The following is a 13,011-nucleotide window of genomic DNA, read 5'->3' on the forward strand; positions in this document are numbered from 1 at the left end:
AGTTTGGAAGGAACATAATATATTTTTCTTGTGAAAAGTACCCAACAATGTGACACAGCTACTAAACCTGACTGTGGACTCCTTAGCGAAGACCTACATTAAGGAAAAATTTGCAGATTGGTATGCATTAGCAGTAAGAGAGGGTATCAATGCTGGCAAAGAGCTTGAAGATATCGACATCAAAACACCATTGAGTGTTGTGAAGTCAATGCAAATGCAGGACAAAAAATATGTTTTTAGGGTAATATATTTATTCATTAAAAATGACAACAAGTGAAAAATGAAAAATTTAAAATAAAATTGAAAACAATAAAAATTGCATTTATGTTTAAAAAAACGTACTACTAATATGTAACGTAAAGCCCCAACCTCGTTCCCATGGCATTTTGCCTTGTTGATAAGTTGATATTGTTGGCCACACCGTAATAACGGCTCAGGGGCCACAATACCCTGGGAACGAGGTTGGTAAAGCCCCAACGTTAATTTGTGACCTATGCTAGCATTTTTAGTAGTGTCAAGAAATTACAAAATAAAAAAAATGTTTGGATGTTCACAAATGACGTAACTGTTACAGGGGAGGGGTGGTATGCTTAAGTTGACGCTAGTCAATAGGGGAGAGCGGGCATTTTTCAACTCACGTAAAGTGTGTAAAATTAATTTCTCTCTAGTTCAAATACGTTGATTGACTGAGGGGGGTCGAAAGTTGTGGAAAAATGGTTGACTGCAATTGTAAACAATATCATTTTGACATCGACGTATACACCCGCACTAACAAATGTTGGAAAATATAAACAAATATAGACACTTTTTCCGCACTTTTTGTTTCAGCTTTACAAAGATATAAAATTTTAAAATCACTTTATTTTTGACCTGTATTTAAAAACAAGGTTTATAGCAGAAAACAACTTTCAAAAGCCATAATTGTTACTATATTGTTACTAAAATAGGATTTCTCGAAGTAAAATTAAGCTAAAAATTCCACCTATTGTAATTTAAACCAAAGATAACAAAATTTATATATTTTATTCGTTTCAAAGAGCAAGAAATTCAAGAAAATTATAAAATTATTTTTTAAATATTAAACATATGAATAAAGGTATATATCTACACAGACAGTTCTGATTAAAAATAATAACAAAGTAATGAAAACAATGCAAAAATGAAGCAAGTAAGATAAGGCAATGTTGATATTGCTGAATTGTTGAAATACACGTTACATCCGTCTCCTTGACAACACTCAGCCTAAAAGAGAAAATTATATTAGAATTGCTCCATAATAATAGCCGTCGTCCATGCTTGTAACTGTGTTTACCGTGCACAAAATCTTAAAGCTACAAAAACAAATGCGATACAGTTTTATCGACTTTGCTGTGAAGGGCAAACTCCCTTTATTTTTGGATTGGATGGATCTTCTACGGTCTAATGGCTAGTACATTAAACCAGTTCAAATGAGAATTATGGAAATGTAAGGGTTTGATTCTCGCATTTGTAGTTACAACTAAGTGCTGTACTGGATAACAAATAGAAAACAAATAAACAAATAAACATAGAATAAATAAATATACATACTAAATCTTTATCACTGCATTTGCTACCATTGGAATTATATTTAGTGCAAACTTCTTTGCAATTAATGGTTTCGTGTAAACAGAATTTGTGATACTGCATTCTACCTTGGTACATTTCTTGCAGCGATGCACATTTATCTTCATCCTTTTCACAGGGTTTCAGTTTCTGACTCGCTGCGCAATCATCCATTGAAATGGCACTACTGCAGACGTTGCACTGTAAGCATGTTCCTACGGAAAAAAAAAAAAAGGTTTAGGATCATGTGATATCATGGAACTTTAGAAGAAGAAGAAGAAGAAGAAGAAGAAGAAGAAGAAGAAGAAGAAGAAGAAGAAGAAGAAGAAGAAGAAGAAGAAGAAGAAGAAGAAGAAGAAGAAGAAGAAGAAGAAGAAGAAGAAGAAGAAGAAGAAGAAGAAGAAGAAGAAGAAGAAGAAGAAGAAGAAGAAGAAGAAGAAGAAGAAGAAGAAGAAGAAGAAGAAGAAGAAGAAGAAGAAGAAGAAGAAGAAGAAGAAGAAGAAGAAGAAGAAGAAGAAGACACAGGTTCTTTTAAGTAGAGGAAGCAGAGGCTGGTAATTATTTTTATTTTCCAACTGTTTTAGCAATAGACCTTTTGTTTTTAAGATAATATCCCAGACTGATATCCTTATAAAAAACGTATATATAAAACACTTGCTTTAGGTCTCCTCTGGAGAATTTGGCGCGTTAGTTCTAAGATTTAGTATTTTTAAATCAATTTTTCATTTTTTTGGACTTTTATTGGAAAGAAATCAGATTTGATACGTAACAGGGTTAACATGATTGATTACATCTGAATCATGGTCTCAATTTTTCATGATGAATATTTATAAACATTTCCGAATTCAGTAAATAAAACTTTAGATTTTTTTTAATGAAAAAATTTGTAAAGATAGGATGACACACCAATTTTTGTTAACGTTGATGCATATCGCCTTGTGCAATTATTTAGGACAATAGTCAATTAACAATTTAAATTAGCTATTCCTAGTCTAAATTAATTTCAATGCTAATATTGTTATTTTGAAAACTACTATTATGAAATTTTAGTGCATGGGTTGCGACATAGGTGCAAGGGGAGGGGGGAGAAGAAGGTAGGTCCCACTTGTTTGAAAGATAGGCCTTTTTTTAAATAAAGCATATTCCAAAGTTAAAAAAGAAGCTGTTTCAGGGGTCTCAGAGGGCGTAAGAAGTGAAAAGTTTTCTTCGTAGCCCAACTATGGTAAAAGACATTTTCGACGCGATCCGTTTAATTGTTCCCCTGGAACACCATCCGTTGAATTTGCTGTTTTTTGACTACAAAACAATAGTAGAGAAAGTGTTTTACCGACAAATTAGTTAGATATGATATCCAAAGTCAATATTTTGGTGAGACAAAGTATTGAGAGGAGAGAGAACTCTGAGGTGTGACTACCCAAACAATTTTCTAGCTCTTTTATATTTAGCGTACTGTAATAATTTTATTATAATATATCTAAGAGATGATTTGGAAACAATTTTGTTGTAAGTAAATACATCAGTATGCTTTGCTATGATTTTTTATCCTTCTGTTCAAAGAACGTAATATGAAGAATTTTAACTTTATTTTCACGTCCAACCTCCCCTAAAAGTTAGACGTTCTTGTAATGAAAAGGTGTATTTATAAACTGATTTTAGAATTATTTTTTAATCAATATATATGCCCCAGAAAATCAATTCTCTCGAGAATTTTTTCCACTTCCATATTAATCAATAAATAATAAACCCAATTATTAACGCTCATGTGTCTTCGCTCTTCGCTGACATCTTCAACCTCGATCCCAGAGCTTTTTTTTCCTTTTACTGTTACTTAATATTAAAAAGAGAAAAAAAGCCCTGGGATCAAGGTTGCTGACATTTTCACACAAGAAGAAATTTCTTATAACACAAGTAAGAAGTACTAACCTTGTTGGATTAATATAGCGATCACAACGGACACTTGTACCAAGGTCTTCATAATGCGACTGTCTGTCTTCAACGTTTGTATGTACTAAAGGACTAGCTAATATCGAAATGGGGACATATTTAAGATATTTAGGAGTTAATTGTTTGTCAACGTTACAAAGACAACAATTTTCTCTCCTTCGTAGACGTCAATAACTAATACTGTCATGTATAACTTGACAGGTTTGTAGCTAAAAAAAGGTGGCAAAAGGAGATTCCAGGAAACATAATTGGACTTTTATGATTGGTGATATATATTTTTTTTTGGGGGGGGGGGGGGGGGGAATAATTGACATTCTTGCAGAGTACTTGGGTGTTCTTTTCCGTCTCTGCAAAAGCGTTATGCACAAATTTCAATACATTTTGTAAAGATTATATTTTGTATAAAGTAATTCGCGCTTATCAATTTTCTAAAGATTATATATTGTTGTAGTTACGAAAACAGCTTAATTAAATTATCACGTTGCCAAACGCGTTGCTATGATGACTTCGGATGAGTCATACGGGCTGGTAATTAATGCACAACTTATTTTCCGGACCTTTGTTTGGTATCATAGAAAAAACAAAGAGCATATAAAAAAAACCTGGAGATAAGGTTGATTTTTTCAATGCGTTTTTACAAAACATATTCGGTCAAGTTACACGCATTAAATCTTTGAATAACACCGTCCTCTGAATGGCCGTCCTCTGAATAACCGCGTTCATAATAAGCAACAGACGAAAAAGATTGTCTTTTTATGAACCAATGCTTTAAGAACTACAGACTGTGTGACGTTCGTCGAAACTTGTCTCTATGCGTGGAGCTGGTCAGTCTGTACAGATGAAGCAAAGCAGAGACGAAACCATTTGTCTCCAGAGACTTGAACAGTTGAACAAATTTTTTAAATAATTTTTTTTGTGCATCGAAGGGTTATTGCTGACGTCATCAAAATCCACATTATGATTTTTTTCTACTGTCCTTCTGCCTGCCTGTGGATTTTTTCACTGGCTTATATAAAAAGCAAGCATTACCAACGAGTATTGTATAATATGAAACAAAACCAACCGACGTTTTTTTTCGACAAAAGTTTATTTAAAAAAAACTGTCTGGATGAAATTTATATTCGTCGAAGATTTATAGCTTTCCAACCTCGTCCAAAGGACTACAGCGTCCCAAATTCATTCAGAGTAACAAATCGATAAAAATATTTAGATGGTTTTTAATAAAAAGAATTTCTCGTCATTTCGTGCGTCATAATCATAACTCTGCGGGAGATCTAAAGTAAAGCTGTACGACGCCATTTTTAATAAACAAGACAAATATGGGTATGAATATAGCATATAAAAACGAGTGTTTATTATGGTCTTCTTCTTCAAGATGTTGTTAGTTTTTTTAAAACGATGTTGTACCCTTGGTTGGTACTTTATATAAAACGTTCATTGCTCGATTAAACTTTAGCTTCGACGTAGCTATTAACTACAAAATATAAAATATTAATCATAAACGCAAAAAGTTTGATCAGTAACGAGGTATTTTATATCCGTAAATTCTCATCGGGAAATAGAGAGAAACAATGGGAAAATGAAGTGGAGAGACAAGGTCTGTTACAGAAAATATCAATATTCGCCATTTGCTGTCAAAAACAACGTTGAAGAGACCGTTAGACACTTAGCAATACATTAGTGAGATAACCCGAAATATATTTTTTCCAACTGTATGAAAGATGAAACATGTCACGACTGGGTGCAGCCACACATGTCACAACCTAGAATGCAATTTTATTTTTATGAGCGTGTTTAAGTTTAGACCCAAAGTAACTATATAGAAGATTATTACTTATTTTCTCTTTTTTTTGCTGTCCTGAACCCACTGCAACCTACATGACAATACGTCTATCGTCAAAGATTTTAACGCCATTTCCAATGTTCGACGCTACTGCAAACTTGTCTACAATTTCAGTTAAAACTTCCTGTGTTTTGATTCTCGCGAATTATAATAATGAGAAAAAGATTGAAGGAAATCGCTTAAGCAAGAGTTAATATATGTACAGTATTCTCTCATTAACGGACAGTCTAAAAGGCGAACACCTCTGATTAGCGGACTCTTTGGTCATAAGCCGGCTGTTTTCTAGTAAAAGGCTCATAAAAAACTTTCCAAAACGCGGACACTTAATTAGCGGATACTCTAATTAGCGGACAATATTTTTTGCACCAAAGAGCAAATATGGCATTTTTTCTCTCCTATTAGCGGACAGCCAAAAAAAAAACTAAATGATTTCAATAGAGAGGAAAGAGAAACTCTTTCCTCCTTTAAGGAGAGACTAGACATCGTCAAAATAAATAGCAGAAAACAACAATTAATTAAAGATTTTTTAATCATCCATCATTTGTTAAAAAGACTTTAAACATCTGAAAGAATAAAAGTTTGGTTCGTTATCATTATGTTAATATTATATTATCATTTGTTATTTTTCCTTTGTGATACAAAAATCGGCTTTATTTTCTAATTTGCGGCCTAAAAGTAAAACTTTCCAAAAGGCGGAAACTTCCAATTAGCGGACACTTTGGTCATACATTGATGGTGTCTGCTAATTGTAGAGTATACTGTAGCATTATCAGTAACGTACGGTTAGGTATATCAGTTTCACAAACTGCAGGAAAAAGTGGCAACAATATTTATCCAGCGAACGAGTTGCTTGATTAAACGATCAAAAGAGCAAAGCGCAGATGTAAACATTACGTCTTTTGAAGACGTAAAATAATTGCCACGAACCATTACACACCAGGGTAAGTACTGGCTCATATAGCAACCACGTTCTCAGGGCAGAGACGGTGCTTGTTACCCAGGGAACTAGGTTGGCTCACATACTAATTTTTCGTAGCTATTATAGAGAAATAAAGAATTCCAATTACTTTTCCCATGGCACCATTATTAAAACTAGTTTTCTTTTAATTTTTGTCAAAAACCTCGTTAATATTTATTGGTAACATTATCTTCATTGTAACTATCCTAGTGCATTCTAAGGTCCCATTTGAGGTATGGAACTCATACAAGCATTGCAACCGCTTAACAAGAAAACCGACTTCAAAAGCAACCTCGTTCTGCTGCTTTTAGAGTGTGAAGAATTCATTCAAATTAAAATAATTCTGGCATTACTCGGTCAAGTGAACGCTCTTTAAAGGCTATGATTGATTAACCGATCTACCAACGATGTCAGGTGGCGCATCACAACGTATACAAATCCTACACGAACCAAAAATCATAAATAGGTCTGTAGGAGCGCTTTTCCATATACTGTTTGATAAAAAACATTTAAAGAATTGAGAATGGAGATCATCATCATCATCATCACCATCACCATCATCATCACCATCACCATCATCATCACCATCACCATCATCATCATCATTTTCGGCTTAACGTCTGTTTTTTCTTTAAGGAGAGACTAGACATCGTCAAAATAAATAGCAGAAAACAACAATTAATTAAAGATTTTTTAATCATCCATCATTTGTTAAAAAGACTTTAAACATCTGAAAGAATAAAAGTTTGGTTCGTTATCATTATGTTAATATTATATTATCATTTGTTATTTTTCCTTTGTGATACAAAAATCGGCTTTATTTTCTAATTTGCGGCCTAAAAGTAAAACTTTCCAAAAGGCGGAAACTTCCAATTAGCGGACACTTTGGTCATACATTGATGGTGTCTGCTAATTGTAGAGTATACTGTAGCATTATCAGTAACGTACGGTTAGGTATATCAGTTTCACAAACTGCAGGAAAAAGTGGCAACAATATTTATCCAGCGAACGAGTTGCTTGATTAAACGATCAAAAGAGCAAAGCGCAGATGTAAACATTACGTCTTTTGAAGACGTAAAATAATTGCCACGAACCATTACACACCAGGGTAAGTACTGGCTCATATAGCAACCACGTTCTCAGGGCAGAGACGGTGCTTGTTACCCAGGGAACTAGGTTGGCTCACATACTAATTTTTCGTAGCTATTATAGAGAAATAAAGAATTCCAATTACTTTTCCCATGGCACCATTATTAAAACTAGTTTTCTTTTAATTTTTGTCAAAAACCTCGTTAATATTTATTGGTAACATTATCTTCATTGTAACTATCCTAGTGCATTCTAAGGTCCCATTTGAGGTATGGAACTCATACAAGCATTGCAACCGCTTAACAAGAAAACCGACTTCAAAAGCAACCTCGTTCTGCTGCTTTTAGAGTGTGAAGAATTCATTCAAATTAAAATAATTCTGGCATTACTCGGTCAAGTGAACGCTCTTTAAAGGCTATGATTGATTAACCGATCTACCAACGATGTCAGGTGGCGCATCACAACGTATACAAATCCTACACGAACCAAAAATCATAAATAGGTCTGTAGGAGCGCTTTTCCATATACTGTTTGATAAAAAACATTTAAAGAATTGAGAATGGAGATCATCATCATCATCATCACCATCACCATCATCATCACCATCACCATCATCATCATCATTTTCGGCTTAACGTCTGTTTTTTCTTTAAGGAGAGACTAGACATCGTCAAAATAAATAGCAGAAAACAACAATTAATTAAAGATTTTTTAATCATCCATCATTTGTTAAAAAGACTTTAAACATCTGAAAGAATAAAAGTTTGGTTCGTTATCATTATGTTAATATTATATTATCATTTGTTATTTTTCCTTTGTGATACAAAAATCGGCTTTATTTTCTAATTTGCGGCCTAAAAGTAAAACTTTCCAAAAGGCGGAAACTTCCAATTAGCGGACACTTTGGTCATACATTGATGGTGTCTGCTAATTGTAGAGTATACTGTAGCATTATCAGTAACGTACGGTTAGGTATATCAGTTTCACAAACTGCAGGAAAAAGTGGCAACAATATTTATCCAGCGAACGAGTTGCTTGATTAAACGATCAAAAGAGCAAAGCGCAGATGTAAACATTACGTCTTTTGAAGACGTAAAATAATTGCCACGAACCATTACACACCAGGGTAAGTACTGGCTCATATAGCAACCACGTTCTCAGGGCAGAGACGGTGCTTGTTACCCAGGGAACTAGGTTGGCTCACATACTAATTTTTCGTAGCTATTATAGAGAAATAAAGAATTCCAATTACTTTTCCCATGGCACCATTATTAAAACTAGTTTTCTTTTAATTTTTGTCAAAAACCTCGTTAATATTTATTGGTAACATTATCTTCATTGTAACTATCCTAGTGCATTCTAAGGTCCCATTTGAGGTATGGAACTCATACAAGCATTGCAACCGCTTAACAAGAAAACCGACTTCAAAAGCAACCTCGTTCTGCTGCTTTTAGAGTGTGAAGAATTCATTCAAATTAAAATAATTCTGGCATTACTCGGTCAAGTGAACGCTCTTTAAAGGCTATGATTGATTAACCGATCTACCAACGATGTCAGGTGGCGCATCACAACGTATACAAATCCTACACGAACCAAAAATCATAAATAGGTCTGTAGGAGCGCTTTTCCATATACTGTTTGATAAAAAACATTTAAAGAATTGAGAATGGAGATCATCATCATCATCATCACCATCACCATCATCATCACCATCACCATCATCATCACCATCACCATCATCATCATCATTTTCGGCTTAACGTCTGTTTTCCATGCTAGCATGGGTTTGACGGGGTATATTTTCCATGTTATCATGGGTTGGACGGGGTATATCAATGATCCTCTTCACGTTAAAAATAAAGACAATCAGAAAGGGTTTTATTGAGGAAAATAAGTAACTTCGATATTCTGTTTAGCTTTCTATTGTCATCCATACATAATCACAGCGCTGACCCAATAACGCTTACAATAACATTTTTCATGTATAACAAATACATGAAGCTCACCACGCAAAAAAACATTTATATTTTTGTCAAAATTTTGTTAAAAACAGATTTATACAAATGTTATTTCTTTCCTGACTTCTTTATACCGCCACTTGCTATAAAGAAAAAGGTGAAGGATACAATACTGTAACAGGTTTAACATATTTCTTTTGGAAAACACGAAATATTAGGACCAATTAAAATAAATTTAATTTGCTTTAAAAAAATTATATAATGATGCCGTACAATGTTTTAATGTTTATACCAATCTATATTATAATACCCGTATACGTCTGTCTATTTGTCACGTAAAATAATAACCGCAGTAGCAAACACACAAATTGCGGTACATAAAGTACAGGCGAACCCGTGGATTTATCCACAGGCCCACGGACTAGTATAAGGTAAATGCATAAACTTACTTAGAGGGCCTTTCCCTGCTGCCTTCTTTTTCAATTCATCTAACTTCTTTTGATCTTCTCTTTGTTTTTGCTTAAAAGCAACGTCTTCCTAACAACAAGAAATTGGATATATACACTACACACATGGTATCCACAACTTCTCAAATCCTATTTTAGTTCTTAAAATTTTAACAATAAACTCTTTGCAATCTTTAAATTCTTTTTAAAGATGTACAAAATTTTAGTGATTTGAGACTGAGCTACCGATCAACATGAGCCACTGATCTCCATTAGCAGCCAACAAATAATTATATATAGACATTCTTGAAAATAAAAAGGGTTTAACAAAGACCTCATCCAAATCTTCCTTTTCTTTCTTGGGGGCTTTTAGTGGCTTCTTCTTTCCACCTAAAACACAAAAACATTTAAAAGTCAAACTTCTAAGACAGTGTAGCTACTAAGTTTTTGTTGTCAAATCCTTTTTGTAGATATGGTACACAAAGTCAAATGAAGTGAAAACCTCACAGTTCCTGATTTTACTATGCAAGCTTGTTTACAAGAAAGTAGAGTATACACAGAAATTTTTGCTGAAATTCATTGTATACGTTTTTGACTGAGGCATGAAATATATAAATCTTAAACATTTTTAAGAGACATATATATACATTAATACAATCAATTAATCAACCAATCAATCAAAAAAAAAAGGTACAATAAATTTTCAAATAAAGAAAGAAAAAAAATAAAAGAACAATTTGTTTAAGTGCTTAGGCCGTTATTTATGAAGTCCTCAGTCAGTTTGTTGGATTTTGCAAGGAATTTTTAATCACCAAATGTATAAATTTGTTTCCATAGCCATAAAACAACTTACACTTAATGGGAACCTGAGGTATCAAATGATGTTGGGCTTATAAAACAAAAACGCAAATGTCGGTTTGTTTATGGCAAATCAGGAACGAAGAGGATGCTACTAGCTAGCTACATATTTAATGTAGGGAAATTTTTTGTGATGTAAATTTTGTGAAAATCCGACATGCTTAATTTTCCTGCAATGTGTGTAGGGTACATACACATAATTAGATAGATAAATAGATGTGCATATTTTACATGGCCAGCCTCACTAACATCGAGGGATATACTCTGTTTATTATTTCCAAGAGGGGCAATAGCTTAGATGGAGAGTCCTGGGGTATTTAATGCTTGTTTTGAGCTATGCAGACCCAATTAGGGCCTGCGCTCTACTAGACAACTCCTGGCAACATCCAACGGCCCACACATGGAGCCATCTCCCCAATTCCCCTCACATGGCTTGGGTTAACCCGGGGCTATGGTAACATTCACTCGCCCATGTTGAATCCCTGTCAAGAGGAATCCAACCCTGGTCTCCCGCACAGTGTACGAGAGCTATAACCACTAATCTACGGTGCCACAAATCTTTACTCACTAAAAAGGAATGCCCTTTGCTAGGCACAAGGAAGTTTTTGTAGATCCTGATCATGAACTTTTTCCTAAAATCCCAACACGACACTGGAAGGCCAGTCTAGAATCTGTTATTGGAGCCAACCTTGTTGCCAGCAAGTACAAACAGTGATACGTTATGGGTTTATCCCGTCCACTGCTGGTAGCTAGAGAAAATAGACAGACACTGGGGAAACGATGTTGTTTTTTCGGAGAAAAAAAGCACTGCATCAACTCCCTATTTTTGTCCTTATCTGTGGGGCATAATTTACAATATTTTTTGCAAACACAGGGGGACTTTCTGCTCTGCAACCCTTAATATATTGATTTAAGATTCAGGGTCAAATTGTTAAAATTGTAAAACTACAGACTCGCTAACATTGTTAGTAGATAGCTATATCATTAGAGAAAAGAAAATACCTTGTCTTCCACTCATCTTGTTTGTGTAAAATGAAATAAGTACAAATTAATTCACGAAATTAGCGAAAACACAAGCGGCGTATGGACGTGTGTTCGTTCTTTCTTGTGTGATCGCAAGCAAACGGAAAGAACTAAAAAGGAGGGCCCTGGTTAATGACCTTTTAAAACTAAGGAAAAAATGTTTTCAAAATAGATATTCTGTATTGATACTGAACTTTTACAACGTGAATATCAGAGTATTTTTCGCTTAAAATTATATTTTGCATTCATTTTTGACAATATCAAAGAGAAATTTGCCGTCATTTTTTTAAAACTTGTAAAATTTTAGTAAAGTTGTAAATTTTAAAGGAAAAATTGTTACTTTGGCCGTTTTTACGGTACGGAACCTCCTCAAAACAATCACAAGGCCAAGCATCAATCAGCAGCTCAGCAGTGTTCTGCCCGGATAATGAACATTGGCCTGATTAAGTACGGCAGCTTGCCCCGGTTAAGAACAGGGCAGAAAATACATAATCAGGGCAACATAATCAGGACAGGCGGCTCATTACTCAAAAAATATTATTTGGCACTTATAAAAGGAACATAATCAGGGCAGGCCAGTTTATATACGACAGTGTAATATTATTTCTCACTTATTATAGAACAAACATAATCGGGGCAGGCCGACTTATGTATGACAGTGAAATATTATTCGAGACTTATAGAACGAACGTAATCGGGGCCGACCGGCTTATGTATGACAGTGAAATATTATTCGAGACTTATAGAACGAACGTAATCGGGGCCGACCGGCTTATGTATGACAGTGAAATATTATTCGAGACTTATAGAACGAACGTAATCGGGGCCGACCGGCTTATGTATGACATTTTTCTATTATTTCTCAGTTATTATAGAACGAACATAATCGGGGCTGGCCGACTTATGTATGACAGTCAAATATTATTCGAGACTTATAGAACAAACGTAATCGGGCCGACCGGCTTATGTATGACATTTTTCTATAATTTCTCACTTATTATAGAACGCACATAATCGGGGAAGGCCGGCTTATGTATGACAGTCAAATATTATTCGACACTTATACAAGGAACGTAATCGGGGCCGACCGGCTTTTATATCATTCGTGACAAGCAAATAGGAAAGTATCGCAAATGAAACGAAATTCGCAATTTACGTGGAGCCTTTTTTTCTTTCGCCAGACAGGATTCTAGTTTCTTACAAATTCGAAGAAAATGTTCGAAAAAACTTTCATTTAAATTTTTCAATCGTCAGAGCTACACTAGTTTTAGTTAAGCCATGGAAGTTCATCGCCAAAAATTTGAACAA

At 34.4% G+C, this 13,011-nt stretch overlaps 1 protein-coding gene and 1 long non-coding RNA gene across 3 annotated transcripts; both read right to left on the reverse strand.

The window, feature by feature from the left end:
* Window positions 1-234: 234 nt before the first annotated feature.
* On the reverse strand, window positions 235-3,657 carry LOC130626002 (uncharacterized). 2 transcript variants are annotated; one of them, XR_008981790.1, is made up of 4 exons: window positions 3,508-3,657; window positions 1,570-1,799; window positions 479-1,242; window positions 235-369 (listed from the first exon to the last, which is right to left on the reverse strand). XR_008981790.1 is itself a non-coding variant. In XM_057441122.1 (3 exons), the coding sequence occupies exons 1-3, from the start codon at window positions 3,557-3,559 to the stop codon at window positions 1,123-1,125; spliced, it is 402 nt and encodes a 133-aa protein (XP_057297105.1). In that variant the 5' UTR covers window positions 3,560-3,657; the 3' UTR covers window positions 235-1,122. The 2 variants fall into 2 exon arrangements, 1 of the variants encoding a protein (XP_057297105.1); XM_057441122.1 differs by having other exon boundaries at window positions 235-1,242.
* A 5,781-nt stretch (window positions 3,658-9,438) lies between these two features.
* On the reverse strand, window positions 9,439-11,844 carry LOC130625815 (uncharacterized). Its single transcript, XR_008981766.1, has 4 exons — window positions 11,683-11,844; window positions 10,157-10,212; window positions 9,826-9,913; window positions 9,439-9,519 (listed from the first exon to the last, which is right to left on the reverse strand). It is a non-coding gene; the product is annotated as an uncharacterized LOC130625815 (long non-coding RNA).
* Between the last annotated feature and the right edge of the window lie 1,167 nt (window positions 11,845-13,011).

Source organism: Hydractinia symbiolongicarpus, chromosome 14 (genome assembly GCF_029227915.1).
Source record: "Hydractinia symbiolongicarpus strain clone_291-10 chromosome 14, HSymV2.1, whole genome shotgun sequence".
In the NCBI taxonomy this organism is placed as follows: Eukaryota; Metazoa; Cnidaria; class Hydrozoa; order Anthoathecata; family Hydractiniidae; genus Hydractinia; species Hydractinia symbiolongicarpus.